Below are 16,053 nucleotides of genomic sequence, written 5' to 3'. Positions count from 1 at the left end.
GGGGTGCTCAGTGTCTGCTTGAGAGCATGGAGTGGGGAGGCCACGTCTGAGGATTACTGACCTCAGCCCAACTAGGACAATACTGGGAACCTCCAGGTCAAAAAGGGGGCTCACCCTTCCTACAGACGTGTCAGCTGGGGTGGGTAGATCTGGGAATTCTCCCAAACCCCCGGCTCCACTCCAGGTCATAGACAATTCAACTAGCAAACATGGTGTTTTCGCCCCTCCTCGGGGAGGGCGGGCCCCAGCAGCAGAGTCCACGTGATGCGGGGAAATCAGCTCATGAGCCAAACTATTAAAAATCTTTATTGTTAATTATTTGCTTCAACAGAAATATTTTTAGTTGAAATACGAAGCCACAGCAACATTTCCACTTTTCTTCTGCAGAAGATGAGACAGATCAGGGCCATCGCAAGTTACAAGAGGGAGGCCCATGACCCTGACAAGGACAGACTGGGGCAGGAACACACCGTCAGCCAGGACTCGGACCCTTGACGGGGGCTACAGGTACAAGGAGAGGGGCCAGCCGGCAACACTGGCAAAGACAGCTGATAACAGATGTTACAACCTGGGTGGTGGGGGGAGACTGAACAAAACTCACCTTTCCCCAGGGGCTCAGCTGGAGCTGCGGGCCACTGAGCTGGGAACGAGTACAGACACACATGTGTGTATACACGCACTGCCCCCCCTGGAGGAGGATGCTCTCAGGCCCCTGCTGGGGTCCACAGTCCTTGTCCCCTGGGGATCAACGGCCTTTTCAGACTAATGGCCAGCTAGCCAGGGCGGGGGCCCCTGTGTGTAGGAGGATGGGGTGTCTAGGTCGTGTCAAGTCCTCCGCTGGGGCAAGGCTCAGAGGAAGCTCAGAGGAAGCTCAGAGCACAGTGTGAACGGCCACGGGGCCATGGGGCTCCCGGGGGCTGGGGCCCGGGACACGCTGGCGTTCAGCTCCCTTGCTCCACGACAGCCCCAAGCCCCGAGAAGGGGGAAGTTTGGCCCTGAGCGTCTTCTCCTGGCTCTGGGTACCTGGGGTGAGAAGGAGACCTCAGCCATCTACTACCTCCGGGATGGGGGTGGGAGGTCGCGGCGGGGGCGCGGGGAGGCTTCCCCTCCCCAGGCCCGCATCTTCCTCCAACTCCCCACCCAGATTCCACTCCCGCGAGAGATGCAGGGAGCAGGACAGGCCGCCTCCAGGGGGAGGAGGGCAGGTGGGAAGACTTGGGGCTCCTGCAGCCCTTCAAAGACCACTGCTCTGCAATGTCTTTCTGGGGGCGGGGTTGAGGGCCAGCCGGGTGGCACTCGCTCACTGAAGACCCAGCCAGCGGTCCCAGTGGGCACTTCATAAATAATGACGCTGTCCCTTCCAGGCTGCTGCGGAGAGAGACCCTTCTGAAGGCAGTGCAGTGAAGGGCACGGCCTCGGATGAGAGAGCTCCCAGGGCTGGTCAGGACCCACTGCGCTGGCAGCACACACCTCGGGAGGAGGCTGGGGGAGGTGGGAGGGTGCGTTTCGCGCCAAAGGCCTCCTGGCCCTTGTGAGCCAACCTGGGGCCTTTGTGGGGGTTCTGGGCTCTCGGGCAGAGACCTCTGCTATGTTTTGGGGTCTCAGAGCTGGGAGCAGCTCCTGCCCCTTATAAGAGGAGCCCCCACCATGAGGCCTCAGGAAGTTGAATGTGGAGGGAATGGCTCAGCGCGGGCAGGCTGGAGAGGCCCGGATGGCGCGTGTGAGCGATTCCATTCTCACCGAGGGATGCTGGCTGGTTGCCAACTCATGAAGTGACGCATGTAAATCCTGGCTAATGGTCACCTCTAAGCTCTGGGCTGCTCCTTCAGGACAACACAAACCTCCTTGGGGCCCTGTTTTCCAGATGTGGGCCCTGCTTGGCGTCCTAGGGGTCCCCTCGCTGATGGAGCCTGCTGTGGTCATTAAAGCAAAAGCACTCTCTAGGTGGACCCCCGGGCTGGAGAGGGCCCGCACGCAGCAGGGGGTGGGCAGCCCATGGCAACAGGAGTCATGGGTGAGCCAATGGGAAACCAAACACACATATCGAAAGCCAATCAAATGCAAACACAAACAAAAAACACGTCAAAGCAGCAGCAGCAAGCTCTTTGTGTAATAAATATTGCAAAGCGCACTTGGTTTCTTTCTTTCTTTCTTTTTTCAAGTCAAATATAACAACCAACGTCCCAAACCCTGTTTTCAACATTCAAAAGAGAGGAGCTGTTGCCATCAGCAGAACACCTGCAGCCAATCAAAGAAAAAAAAAAAACCGTTTCCCATTAGCCAGCCAATCAAAATCCTTTTCCAGTTTAAGCAGCCAATCGGACCTCTTCACATTCCTAAAAAGTGACCGAAATAAAGCACCAGAGCTCGGAGAGCTTCCTGAGAAGCCATACACCGAGGCGCATTTTTTTTTTTTTTAAATAAGAGTCAGAAATAAAAAGGTTTGCGTTGGTCGAGATTTAAAAATAAAAAGGTTTCTTCCCGCAGCCAATCATGAGTCCGTCCCTTTAAGCCAATCGTAACTGCACCACTGGTGTCTCCCTGGAGGATTCTGAGTGGCCGTGGGGCGGGACGGGAAGGGGTGGGGTGAGGGGGTCGGGGTAGGGAAGGTGACCCTCTGCCACTCAGCCGGTGAGGTCCACACAGATCTCCTGGCCTTTGCCAGCCTCCAGGGTATTCCAAGGGGTTTGCAGCTACTGCCTCCGGTCCTCCGTCTCCGACCTGGAAAACGCCATCACCACATCCTCTGCACCTGCAGACCAGGGCGAAAGAATTGCTGCTGGATGGTCCTCTGGCCCTGGGCTGCAACCTGGGACAAGGCGAGGAGGCTGCGGCCCCCGATGCAGTGTCAGTCAGTCCACTGTAGCGGGGTGCTTTCCGAGAACAAAGTGCTTCTGGGGGAGCCCACCTCCCCTCTGGGCCTGGGCCTCCCCTACAGCCTGGCCAGGGTAGGCCAGCAACCCTGCTGCACGGCTGTGGGCTGCAGGCCGCAGGGGCGAGGCTCAGAGGCTTGCTCAAGGCTACACGGTGAAGAGGTGAGCGTGCCAAGAACCCAGGCTGCTGTCCTGGAGCAGGGCTCTGCTTGTGACCCTTGCTCCAAGGTCACCAAAGCCGGGGGCCCTTGGGAACCTCTCTCTTCCTTCTTAAGACTCTTGTTTTGATCCTTTTGGAGGATCTTGCTCATAATTCCTAACAGCCAGTCCTCTTTGCCCAAACCCAGCACCTGCTCAGGGGAGCGCGGCCAGGCCCATTTCCAGCCCGTGGTCGGCCCGGCTCCCATGGAGACAGATAATGGCCATAATCTTTTTGTTGTTATTTTTAATGGTGGATTTGAGGATTCTGGTCCAGGCACTCATGAAATCACTTCCTTTGTCTTGTTTTCCATAAGACAGGCTCTGACATGCAGCCAGAAAAGGCAGGAAGGAGGGAAAGAGCCTGAAATGCTGACCTGCCTCCCCCACCTGAAGCTGCTGGGCAGGAAGGACTGAGTGGCAGACCCTGCAGGGCAGGTGAGGTGACCTGCAGGTCCCACCCCACCTCCTGGGCCCGGACCCTGCCTGGGCCCTGCCACTTTCTCCCCTTTCCCCCTGCCCCCCCCCTTTTTTTTTTGGCTGCACAGCATATAGGATCTTAGTTCCCCAACCAGGGATCAAACCCGTGGCCCCTGCAGTGGAAACACGGAGTCTTAACCACTGGACCCCCAGGGAAGTCCCACTCTCCCCTTTCTCTAAAGGATCGTTCTTGGTAGCACCCTGAACGTGAAGTAACAGTCAGTTGCCCATGGCCTTTTAGACAAACTTCTCTTCTGTTCCGCTGGAGGACTTCTTCCCGGGGAGGGGGATCGGAGCAGCAGAAACAGGAAAGGCCACTGAGGGGCGCGCGGGCAGCGGGGCGCGGTGGGGCGGCGGACATGTGAAACGGAGTCAGGGAGAGGGCAGGACGCCACCACGGCCGGCCCCCACCCCGGGGCGTGGTGTCGGCCACCTCCGTCCACGCCACAGGGAGTCACCCCTTCCCACTGGCAGCCTCGTCCTGACCTCCTTCCTAACTGCCCTGCCACACGGAGGAGGCACGCAGGCATGGGTGCTGTAGAAGGAGGGCCCGTCCACAAGGATGTAACATTACAGGCGTGTCCTTCGGTTTGGGGCACCAGAGGGCCAAGGTGCTACACAGGGGAGTAACCGTGCCACACATGCCCCATCTGCCTTGATGGGGTTCTGCTGTTACCAGTACAACCTCTATTCCTGCAAAGGGGAACGAGCTTCTAGAAAGGAGCTCAAATCATCCGACTTCTTGGGATTGGGCTCCTTTGCTTGGGAAGCCCTACCAGTCCTTCCCCTGTCGTCCCGGGAACATTCTGTTCTCGCCTCAGTCCTCGGACCACGCAATACCACTGCGGCAGAATTTTCCTAGCAACCACAGAATCCAAGGTTACATCATACCCTGCACGGCAGCTGAGCTGGTTACCTAACAGATGCCGGCTTTTCCCGAGTGCCGCCTCTCCAGCTCGCTGAGCAGGAGGGGGCTGAAGAGAGACCACGAAAGGGGACTTGTGAGCAAAAGATGCCATGAACAGGGACAGCCCACTCACTTCTTTCCTTGCCTGTCTCGTGGGCTTTCTCGAAGGGACCTTGGGCCTCTGTGCTGAGCTGCAGGCACAAAAATAGCACCAGCTGCCCCAGGAAGGAAGAGTGAGTCTGCAGAGGGAATGGCCACTGGCTCCTTGGAGGAGCCCAGACTCGGGGGCTGCCCAGTGTGTGTAGCTGGGCTACACCCTGAGAGGTGGAGAAAGAAGTCACCTCCTCAAGGCCATGCAGGGACTCCAACAACTATTTAGCAAGACACCTGAGGCAGGGCTGCAACGCCAGCTGGTGGCCCCATCCCTGGCTGGGGTGGGGAAGGCTAGGAATCTGCAGCTCCCATTTATAGAGCCTCCCACTCTGCTGCTAGCTGGGTGCGGAAAGGGCCCACAGAGCTGCTGCCCATCCGTACTCTGTTCTGTTCCTAAAGGACTTGCTATTTTCCAGGCCTCACCACCAGGGATCTGCTTTCCTTTGGGGCCCGAGCGGGGGCAGGCTCTTCCAGAGCATTGTCTGACCTGTCCTTATCACTGGCTGGCCCGGTACTCATCATTCAACAAGGGCCTGACCTGAGCTCACAGGCCTCTGGGCGAGGATGCTGCCCTTCCCTTTCCTCTTTTCCATGGAACTTGGGCCAGTTACCTAACAGGGAGGGTGAGCTGCTTAGTTAGTTATTAAGATTCAAGCTCTTAGAGCCTGAGAGCCAGGAGGGGTCTCCAAGGTTAACCCTCATGGTCCCTCCTTCTCCCTTAAAGGCTAGGATGTGGGGGTTCCTCAGATGCTCTCACTGTCCTGGAAACGCAGGACTCACAACAGGAAGATGTTACAAGGAAGCCAGCAGGCCGAGCCCACCGCCTCTGCGCCGTCAGCTAGGTTTACTATCCTGTTTTACCGACAAGGCTGGTCCACCCCACTGGTACCTCTGCTGACGCTGTCTGGACTTGGGTTCAGAGTTTGTCCTTTCTGTTTGTCCTTTCCCACCAGATGCCATGAGCACAGGAGGGGAGAAGATGATCAGTCTCTCCTGTTCCACACTCTCTGACCCATTAAAAGATAAAGCCAAAACCAGATGAAGACATCGCAAGGAAAGAGAACTACAGACCAGTCTCTCTTATGAATATAGATATTCATAATACCTATGATATGCAAAAATACTCACAAAATACTAGCAAATGGAATACATCAACATATAAAAAGGATTATTTACTCTGACCAAGTGACATTTATCCCAGGAATGCAAGGTTGGTTTAATATCCAAAAATCAATTAATGTAATATATCCTATCAATAGAAAAAAGGACAAAAACCATATAATCATCTGAATAGACATAGAAAACACATCTGGCAAAATTCAATACCCCTTCACGATAAAAACACCCAACACACTAGGAATAAAAGTGAACTTCCTCAATCCGATAAAGGGCATTTACTAAAAACCCACAGTTATTATCATACTTAATGGTGAAAGATTGAAAGCTCTCCCCCTTCAAGATTAGGAACAAGAAAACAATGTCCACTCTCACCATTTCTATTCAATACTGTGTTGAAGGTTTCTATCCAGGGCAATTTGGCAAGAAAAAGAAATAAAAGGCATCCAAATTGGAAAGAAGTATTGATAAAACTATATTTGTAGATGACATGGATCTTACATATAGAAAATCCTAAGGAAGCCACTAAAAGACTATTAGAACTAATAAACAAGTTTAAGTTGCAGGATATAAGGTCAATGTACAAAAATCATTTGTATTTCTATAAACTAGAAATGACTAATCTGAAAATGAAATTAAGAAAACAATTTCATTTACAGTAGCAGCAAAAATAATAAAATACTTAGGAATAAATTTAACAAATGAAGTATGAAATTTGGACTCTAAAAAGAACAAAACATCAATGTCTTAAAACATCGCCGGATGAAATTCAACACAATTTCTATCAAATCCCCGCTGCCTTTCTTGCAGAAACTGACAACCTGCTCCTAAAATTCATATGGAAACGCAAAGGATGCAGAAGAGCCAAAACAATCTTGAGAAAAAAGAACAAGGTTGGACCCACACTTTTGAATTTCAAAACTTACTACAAAGCTACTGTAAACAAGTTTGGGTGGAAATTGGCATAGATCAATGGAATAGAATTGAGAAGCTGGAAATCAACCTTCCCATTTATGGTCAATTAAGTTTTGACAAAGGTGCCGAGGGTTCAATGGGAAAGAACTGAACAAATGGTACTGGGACAACGAGATATACTCCCATGTAAAAGATGAAGTTGAACCCTTACCTTGCACCATATACAAAAATTAACTCAAAATGGAGGAATGACCTAAATATAAGAGCTGAAGTTATGAAACTCTTAGAAGAAAACACAGGAGTAAATCTTCGTAGTCTTGGGTTAGGAAATGGTTTCTTAGATATGACACCCAAAGCACCATCAACGAAAGAAAAAAATAAATAAATTGGGCTTTATCAAAGTTAAAAGCCTTTTTTTCTTTTTTTTTTCTCCCCACAATTTGGCCACGCCACATGTGGGATCTTAGTTCCCCGACCAGGAATCAAACCCGCACCCCCTTCATTGGAAGCGTGGAGTCTTAACCACTGGACCACCAGGGAAGCCCCCAAAGTTAAAAGCTTTTATGCTTCAAAAAACACTATCAAAAAAATTGAAAAGACAACCTACAGAATGGGAGAAGATATCTGCAAATCATATATCTGGTAAGGGACTCCTATCTAGAATATATAAGTAACACAATTCAATAATAATAAAAAGTCAAACACCTCAATTTTTTAAATGGGCCAAGAACTCGAATAGACATTTCTCCAGAAAAGATATATGAATGGTCAACAAGGGCATGAAAAGACGCTCAACATCATCAGTCATTATGGAAATGCAAATCAAAACCACAATGAGACACCACTTCATACCCAATGGACAGCTGGAATCAAAAAGACAGACAATAACAAGCATTAGCAAGGATGTGGAGAAATTTGAACCCTCAGACTTTGCTGGTGGAATGTCAAATGGTGCAGCCCCACGCCTGCCCCACCTGCAGCCTGCCCCATCTCAGCCCATGGCACCTCCATCCCCTGGTTGCTCAGGTCAAAAACCCTGGGGTATTCCCGATTCCCTGTCTCACACACACACTCCACGTATAACACATCAGCAAATCCCGCTGGCTGTGCTTTTAAAATGTATCCTGAATACATTACCATCTCCCCTACTACCACTCTGGTCCAGGCCACCACTACCCCTCTCACTAGCCTCCTGTACCCTCTTTTCCTGGATCTCCCCTCTCTGGACCCCGAGGGTCCATTCTCCACATAGCCGTCAGAAGGAAGTTCTTAAAACTATGAGTCAGATCCTGCCACTCCTTTGCTCGAAACTCTCCAAAGGTGGTTTATTGTAAGATTTCTCATCATACTCAAGGGAAACTCCAAACTCCACACCGTGGCTTCAAGACCCACCATGATCTGGCCTCTCGCTGTCCTCTCACCCCTTTTTATATGCCTCCTCCCACCCCCCGCTCCGCTCCAGCCACATGGGCCCCGGGCTGTCCTTCAGGCACTTGCAACCCAGGACCTTTGCACCTGCGGTTTCCTTTGCCTCAATGCTCTGCTCACAGCTCTCGCACTTCATGCCGGTCTGTGTAAAATCACCTCCCCAGGCCCTCGCTGACCACAGCATCTAACACAGTGATACAGGACGAATCGTTACAGGTGAGGAGCCTGACGCTCAGAGAGATGAAGCAACTCAGTGAATCAGAGGCAGAGGGAGGACCCGACGCAGACTCCGAAGACCAAGCTACACTACATGTTTTGTCGTTTTCTATTAGGAAAAGGAAGTATCGGTCCTGCTCCAGTTACCCTGAGCACTGGGGCTGCTCAGGCCTCCTGGCAGAGACTGCAGTAATCCATCTGCTCCCATTAGAATGGAACCAAGACCCAGGATTTATAAAGCAACACCAGAGCAGCCCTGGGGTATCTTGGAGAAAATTCAACATGGAATCCAGAAGACCAACCTGGGAGGAGCCCAGACGCCCACCCCCTGCCCCCGCCTACTGTTCTGCCAGGTGCCCCCCTAGTACCATGGCTCCCCTGCCACGGGGAGCAGGGCCAAGGCGCTGGAGAGGGCACAGCTCTCTGCACCAGGGCAGGGCACCGAGGGGGCCATCCCACCCCACGGCCCGTGCCAGCTCTGCCCCTTTAATGGAGTCCAGTCAAGTGACTGGGGAGAGAAAAATGACAAATATTCAGGAGCTTAGAAAAGGGAGGCTGGCCCCTAGCTGGGGGCGGGAGACAGACAATGGGGTCACTGGTCTGTTTGCAAGCTCAGGATGAATTCACACCAGCAGAATCACAAGCCCAGCCCAGGCTCCACACACCAGCACCGCCCTCAGCCCACGTCCCGCTCACCGAAGGGAACCAGCATGCTGCCATCGGGAAGCCAGCTCACTACAGGGTGCTGGGGCACAGCGGGCAGGGAGCAGTGTGGTTTGGAGAAAGGCCCAGGAATGAGAAAAAACAGGAAAGAGGAACAGGGAGATGGCTGCAGCCCTAAGGTGATGGACGGAGTAAGGGTACACCCGGCCGCTATTTCTCAGACCTGGCCGGAGACATCCTAGTGGAGCCCTTTGCCCTTTTCCAGGAAAAGCACAGACCCTGGAGCTCACATGGAGCTGGGCCTGGCTCCAGGGCGGACGAGGACTGCTCCAGACACCACCACCACCCCCTCTCCAGGAGGGACCCCGCGGAGAGAGAGACCAGGCAGCGGAAGGAAGGGATGAAGCCTCCTCGGGCAGCAGGGATGTGCTAACCGTGCTGGTCCAGCCTACAGCTCAGCAAAGCGCCTGGCTGCGGGGGGACAGGCTGCGGAGAGCTCTTCCAGCTCCTGCAGAGTCCAGCCGGGAGGAGTGGATGCTCACAGGTGGCTGGAGAGAGGCAACAACCCTGAGAGTAGACCCTCCCCGGGAAACCAACACAAGGTAACAAAAGCCTGGGCCAGCTTCCAAAGCCTTCCAGCCCCGGTGCCCCACAGTTCAGGACACAGCCCGGTACAGATGTCACCAGAGAAAAGGCGGGGACTCCCAGCACCAGCACCAGCCATAAGTGGGGACACCCACGTCACCCGATGCAGGGTCATGGGCTCCTGCAAGGGCGGCAGCACCCCAGCCTCTCTGAAAGCCTCACGCCCATCCCTGGCCGGAGCTGAGCACAACTACTCCATGCCGGGCTCGGGCATCTCAGCCTCCTGACCTCCTAATGGGCCTAACACCCTCCCAATGAGGGCAAATGACTGGGGCCTGGAAAACTCCGTATCCTCCACGCACACGGCTGACCGGCTGGAGAGGAAACACGGCCACACGCACCAAAGCGTCCAGGGAATGATTCCCATTCCCGACGTCTGCCCCTTGTCTGACCACGTGGTTTTCGGCTTTGGTGCTTCCTCTTTGCCCCCTGAGCTCACTTTCTTGCTGTGCATACCCACCAGCATCTGCTACTCGGCTACCCACCTACCCGAAAACTGCACGGCTCAGCTACTGGCTCTGGGGAGATGAGCCAGGCAGCGAGGCTCCCAGGAAAACAGGTCCCAGACACTCCTACAAGGGCAAACGTCTCCACGGGAGTGAGACTCGGGCACCATCCTGGACTAGGTCTCCCTCCAGACAGCCCCAAACCTGCCTGGCGGCACGTGCTGCTTTTAGCAGCCGTAGCCTAGGAGCCCAGGGCTGCTATACAGCTCAGCTCTGCCACCCAAAGCTCCCAGACGATGGCTTTTACCCAGAGACAGCACGACACTGGTCGCCAAGGTCTCAGCAGCCAAGGCAGGCTCCAGGCTTGGTGGTACCTGGGCCCAGGTGGGAGGCGGCTCCTGGCAGGGGTCCTGGGCCTCCTGACAGACCAACGAGCGCCTCCCCAGGCTTGGGCTCCCTTGGTGGATCACGGTACCTGGACCTGGGTCTGACCCCTGCCTACCCGTGCGATACTGGGCAAGTCCCTGCACATCCACCTGCGTTTCCTCACCTGCAAAACACACGTATCCTGCCCATCTGACTGACCTGGATAATGTCCGCAGCATAAAGCATCACAAACAGCATCTTGTGGGGTTACCCCTCAGGGTTCTAGTACACCTGCTCTGCTCTAGTCCCACGTGCCCCAAACCCACCTCACCCCCCCATACCCCACTGAGCCCAGCACACACATCCTACCTCTGGGGCTTTCTAGGGGGGTTCCCTTCCCTCAGGGTCAGTCATCCTGTGATCTGCACCCAAAATTCTTTACGTGTTTGCCCGTGTTTCCATCTGCCCTGCTGCGCTGGCAACTCGAGGCCGGGGGCGGTCGCCTGGCACCCAGATCAATGGGCTACTGTGAACAGGACAGTGCCATCGCTGGCCCAACTGGCCTTGATGCTCTTCCCCGGGACAGAGGTCTGCCTCTTCTGGGTGTCAGGAGTGGGAGCAGAGGTGCACAGGGGCTTGGAGGCCCCTGCTCTCAGCTCTACACAATAGCACCCATCACGTTGGTAAAGGAAGGTCAAGGCAGCCCTTCACCGGCCGGAACCAGAGGCCGAACTGAGCGACCAGCTCTGCTCTTCAGCTCTTTCCCTTTCTTGGGGTTATTTATTTCAATTAATTTTTATTGGAGTATAGTTGCTTTACAATGCTGTGTCAGTTTCTGCTGTGCAGCAAAGTGAATCAACCATCGTATATATATCTCCCCTCTTTTTTGGATTTCCTTCCCATTTAGGTCACCGAAGAGTATTGAGTAGAGTTCCCTGTGCTATACAGCAGGTTCTCATTAGTTACCTATTTAATACATGGTATCAATAGTGTATATATAGTGGTATATATGGTGTCAGTAGTGTATATCCCAATCTCCCAATTCATCCCCCTCAACATGGGGTATTTTTTATTCTTTTTCCGTGACACAAGTTATCATGTACCAAGTCCTTCTGGTTGATTTTTCAGTCGGATTCAATGTATATGAGATTTTTGGGTTCAATTTTATTATTATTAGGTTACAGGTAATTCTCATGAAAGTGTTGATTAAAGTTTAAAAAGATTAGCTTCCCATCCCACTGACTGGAATTCTCCCGGGGCCTGACAGTAATTTCAGTCCAGAGTTGGTTGTCACCTGGAGCCTCTGGGAGAGAAGCCTCAGAGCCGCACGTGAGCAGATGGGGGTCCCGGGACCCCGGCAGCTGGTCCGCACAGAGGGGTAGCCTCGGTCTGCACAGGGATCTGACAGACCCCACTCTGTGCCGGAGCTGGACCACGGGGAAATGTGAGACTGCGAGCACAGCACGGGCCCTGGCCCCTCGGGGCTCCTGACCTGATGTGATAACCGCTACAGGGAAGGAAAGATCCGCAGGCAGTCCAGGAGCCAGAGGAGGGAAGCGGGCCGGCCCTGGAAGGGCAGAGAGGGCGGCAGAGGAAGGGAAAGAGCAGAGGCCAGATGGCGCGGGAAGGGATTCCAGGAAGAATGCTGGCTGCAAGACAGAGATTGTGCCGGCACCCCGCTCGAGGGCCGCTGGGAGGGTCAAGTGGGGTGATGAGCACAGGGGTGAGCTTGCTTGGTCCCTGGAAGGGCCGTGCACTGGGTGGGCCCCCTCCTTGGGCCGCTGGCTCCCTGCTGGGTTGCCCATGACCACAGCTATTTTAACAAGGTTCTCAGTGTAACCCTGAGACCAAATGACCTATTTTAGGCTTGCTGGCAGCGGACCCCGAGCCTGCAGCCTTGGCTTCCGCAGGGGAAAGCCGGAAGAGCCCTGGGACCGCCCAGCTGGCTCAGGCTGGGGACCTTCCCTGGAAAGTCTCTTCGAGAAAGAGTGTGATCAGACAGAGGCTGGAACAGGCCTGGGGAGCCAGCGTGCCAGGGCCTGGGCCCTGGGCTCCAGGGCCAGAAAGAGGGGAAGAGAAAGGACGAGGGCTTCCTTAACAAAATGGGCCACATCAAGACAGGGTCCCTCCAGCCCCAGGACGGCTGGACAAAGGTCTATACGAAGCATGGCTCGAGGATGGTAGTTCTGCAGGCGACTGGCCATGAGGAGGCCTTTGCCAAGTGTACCAGGGGCCTGGCACTGGCACTCGCCGCATCCGGCCCCGATGTGGTGCTGCGGCAGAGAGAGACCTGGAGCTCAAACAGAACCAGCACGTTCAAAGGCACCTGGAGGTGAAAGGCCCAGAAAAAGAAGGCAGCAGGAAATCCTTCCAATTTTCTCATGCCCTCCTGAAATACCATGCTAACTCCCTACAGCACACCTGCTCCTCTGGTAAAACACTGTTCTGCTTAAAAATGCACATGGCCTGTAAGCCACTCCTAGACGGTCTTTGTTTACCACACCCTGGACCCACATGACCCGTTCTATGACCTTGAGCACCTTACTCAACCCCTCAGGGCCTGTTTTCTCATCGTGAAAGTGGGCCTGTGACAGTGGCTGCCTCACAGGGCTGTCATGAGGATTCTCTGGGATAACTTTAATGCTACCTGACATGGAACCTGGCACATAGGAGGAGCTCGATAAATTAAATTAATTATAATCAATAGCAAAAATGAAAAACAAATGTTGAGTAGTAAAGGATCAGGGGACTTCCCTGGTGGTCCCGTGGGTAAGACTCCTCACTCCCAATGCAGGGGGCCTGGGTTCGATCCCTGGTCGGGGAACTAGATCCCACATGCACGCCGCAACTAAGAGTTCATGTGCCGCAACTAAAGATCCCACGTGCCGCAACTAAGACCCGGCGCAGCCACAAACAAAAAAAGGTAAAGGATCGGTCAAAAAATGATAGCACAGCCACATGGCTGCATATCACGTGACTGCTAAAATGTTTTCTTGAAAATCGTTTGAGGACATGGTAAAATTATCATAAGTGAAAACATGGATGTTAAAATGGATATTACAACGTTTACACTGTATGGTCTCAACTCTGAAAATGAAAATACATGCATATTTTTTAAAAAAGTCTGCTGGGAAATTAATGCAAGAGAATAGTGATTCTAGCTACACGGTAGGAGTCAATCCTCTAAGCTTTTCTGCTGTCTGTCTTTCCCAATGACTTTCCACAATGACTATGCATTCTTTCATAGCCAGGAAAAACGATCGACATATGTTATGGAGAGAACAGCACTGACAGTAAGAAAGGCACGAACTCAGCATTCTGTTGAGCCTGCTTTGGAAGCTACTGCTCTCCGCCCCCGAGCCTCAAGCTGGGGCTTCTCAGCAAGGCGACCTTCCCAGAGAAGCAATGATTGCCTTTGGTTCAAAGTCAGTCCAGCGAGGATGTCGGGTCTGCTTGGCCACCCTGGGGACCAGGAGACAAGCGCTCCATGTTCCTGCCTTTTCGGGGGACTATGGGCTCCCAGACCCAGAGCCTGGTCCATTCATTCACCCAAGAACATGCTGGCGCTCTGGGGGGCCCAGCCCCACAAATACAAAGAGGGAAGCCACAAGGGGCTCAGAGTTGGTCAAGAGATGGACCAGGAGACAGTATGGGGAGTAGCAGGGCTGAGGTACACGTGTGCGGTGGGGATCACAGGAGGGCCTGGCCCCTGCCTGTGGGAGGCAGGGGAGGGGGTGGGCTCAGGGCTGGGCTCCTGGCAGCCGAGAGGCAAATGCAGGGACGGAAAGGCGTGAACGCACGAGGCCTGAGATGGGAGCTGAAAGCCATTCACTGTGGCTGTTTGTGGAGCATGAGGTCCTGGTGTCGGGTGGGCAGGGGTCCTGCTCATCACGCTAAGGGGTTTGGATTTTATCCTCAAGGCAGTAGAGAGCCACTGAAAGATTTTAAGTCGGGAAGAGACCCGCTGATGTAGCCTTCGATACTCACTCTGGGTACAGGGTAGAAAGTGCACGGAGAGGGCAAGACGAGAAGTCAAGGTGCCAGTTAGGGGCTGTTTGTGGTGATCGAGACAAGAATTAACATGGGCTCAGACCAAAATGCGGGTTCAAACCAAGATGGAGAAGACAAAGCAGATGTGAGGAGCATTAAGGCGGGAGAATCGAGAGGACCTGGTAACCTCCTAGGTACCTGGGGAAGACAGGAGTCAGTGGCTGGTCCCCAGGACACTGGGTTCATGGGGTGGCACATCCTCACGACAGAGAATACAGGTGGGAGCACAGATCCTGGGGCGGGGAGAGGTTACGACCCTGAACGTGCTGAATGTGGGGCGTGTGCGGCCAGATGGCCAGTAGAGAGCGCGCATCAATCTGGGGGTCAGCAGGGGGTCTGGGCTGAGGGGGTGTATTTGGAAGGCATCGACCAGAGCTCTGTTGGGAGTCACGGGAGTGATGTGACCTCCCAGGGAGAGCGTGTGACACTGAGAGGAGAGGACAAAATATGGAGAACACCAGCATGACCACGGTGAGGGGAAAGGAGGCACTGGGGGGGCAGGGGGTGGGAGGCAGTGAGCAGAGAGAAGCAGAAAATGGGGGAGGGGGGAGAGGGGGGGGTCTCATGGAAGACAAGGGAGGGAAAGGAGGGCTTCCAGAAGGAGGCTTTCGAGGGTGGTCTTGGAACAGCACAGCCCAGGCAGGTCTACCCACTGTCCAGTGCAGTACTGGGGGGCCTCTGGGGCCCTCTCCTGGAACCATTTGGTGAGGCGCTATGGTGCAGGCCCGTGCACCAGGGTCTCCAGCACCTACCTGGACCCAGCAGATACTGAACACGTGTTCACCGAGGGAAGAATGGGATGGGGGGCGGCCGGGAGGCGTGGGCTGAGGGATGCCCAGCTTGCTGCTCTCCTACCTGGGTCTGGGGAGGGCAAGCAGTGCTCCCGGTACCAGACCCCTCCAGCCCCAGAGGGGAAGCGTGTGCGGGTCCAAGGTGGTGGGCAGGACCCCGGGACGGATGGCCAAGCGCTGACCCATTGATGGGGCGGCCTCAGGCCCCCTACTGAGGGCAGCTGGAACAGCACAGGTCAGAGTTGCGGGAGCCGGCGGAGCAGCGCACAGGCATTTGCTGAGAGACAGTGCCGCCTAGTGGCAGGAGGTGCTCACACCAGGCTTCTACGGGACGGTCCCGCCCATCACCCCGAATGCTCCTAGGCCTTTCTGGGCCTTTCATGCTGGGGTCCTGAGCACTGGAAGCAATGATCCAGGGCTCTTGCCACACGGGTGGCACCTGAGACTCTGACAGCAACATGCCCTGTGGCATCAGCTGAGGTCGGCTCTGCCAACGGGGAAGGTGGGCAGGCTAGAATTTTATCAAAGCCCCATTTGGCCCCATGGTGTGGGCAGAAATGTAGGGTCCTGCTCTCAGGCTTGGACCTCCATAGTGGGAGAGACTGGACTGCTTGCTGTTTTGTTGGCACAAAGAAAATACAGTAAGCCTGTGAGGCTTGTCGCTGGAGGTGACTGTGGGGCGAGGGGCAGACTGAAGGGCAGCCCAGCAGCAGAGAACCATCTCCCCAGAGATTCTCACCCAGCTCCAGGTTCACTCCCAGGAGCCTGCTTCCCGGAGAGAAGTACCCAAGGCCAGCCTGTCTGTC

General features: G+C 54.3%; 1 protein-coding gene across 1 annotated transcript in view; it reads right to left on the bottom strand.

Moving 5' to 3' along the window:
• Nucleotides 1-290: 290 nt before the first annotated feature.
• The window catches only part of CTNNBIP1 (catenin beta interacting protein 1), a 53,000-nt gene continuing 37,237 nt past the window's right edge, over nt 291-16,053 (bottom strand). Inside the window, exon 5 of the mRNA XM_060141511.1 lies at nt 291-2,752. Within this exon, the coding sequence (XP_059997494.1) occupies nt 2,694-2,752 (59 nt within the window). The 3' untranslated portion in view covers nt 291-2,693. The remainder of the gene's footprint in view (nt 2,753-16,053) is intronic.

Source organism: Lagenorhynchus albirostris, chromosome 2, assembly GCF_949774975.1.
Source record: "Lagenorhynchus albirostris chromosome 2, mLagAlb1.1, whole genome shotgun sequence".
Taxonomy (NCBI): domain Eukaryota; kingdom Metazoa; phylum Chordata; class Mammalia; order Artiodactyla; family Delphinidae; genus Lagenorhynchus; species Lagenorhynchus albirostris.
Note: the sequence above shows the minus strand (reverse complement) of the source record. Positions and strands in the feature narration are given on the sequence as shown.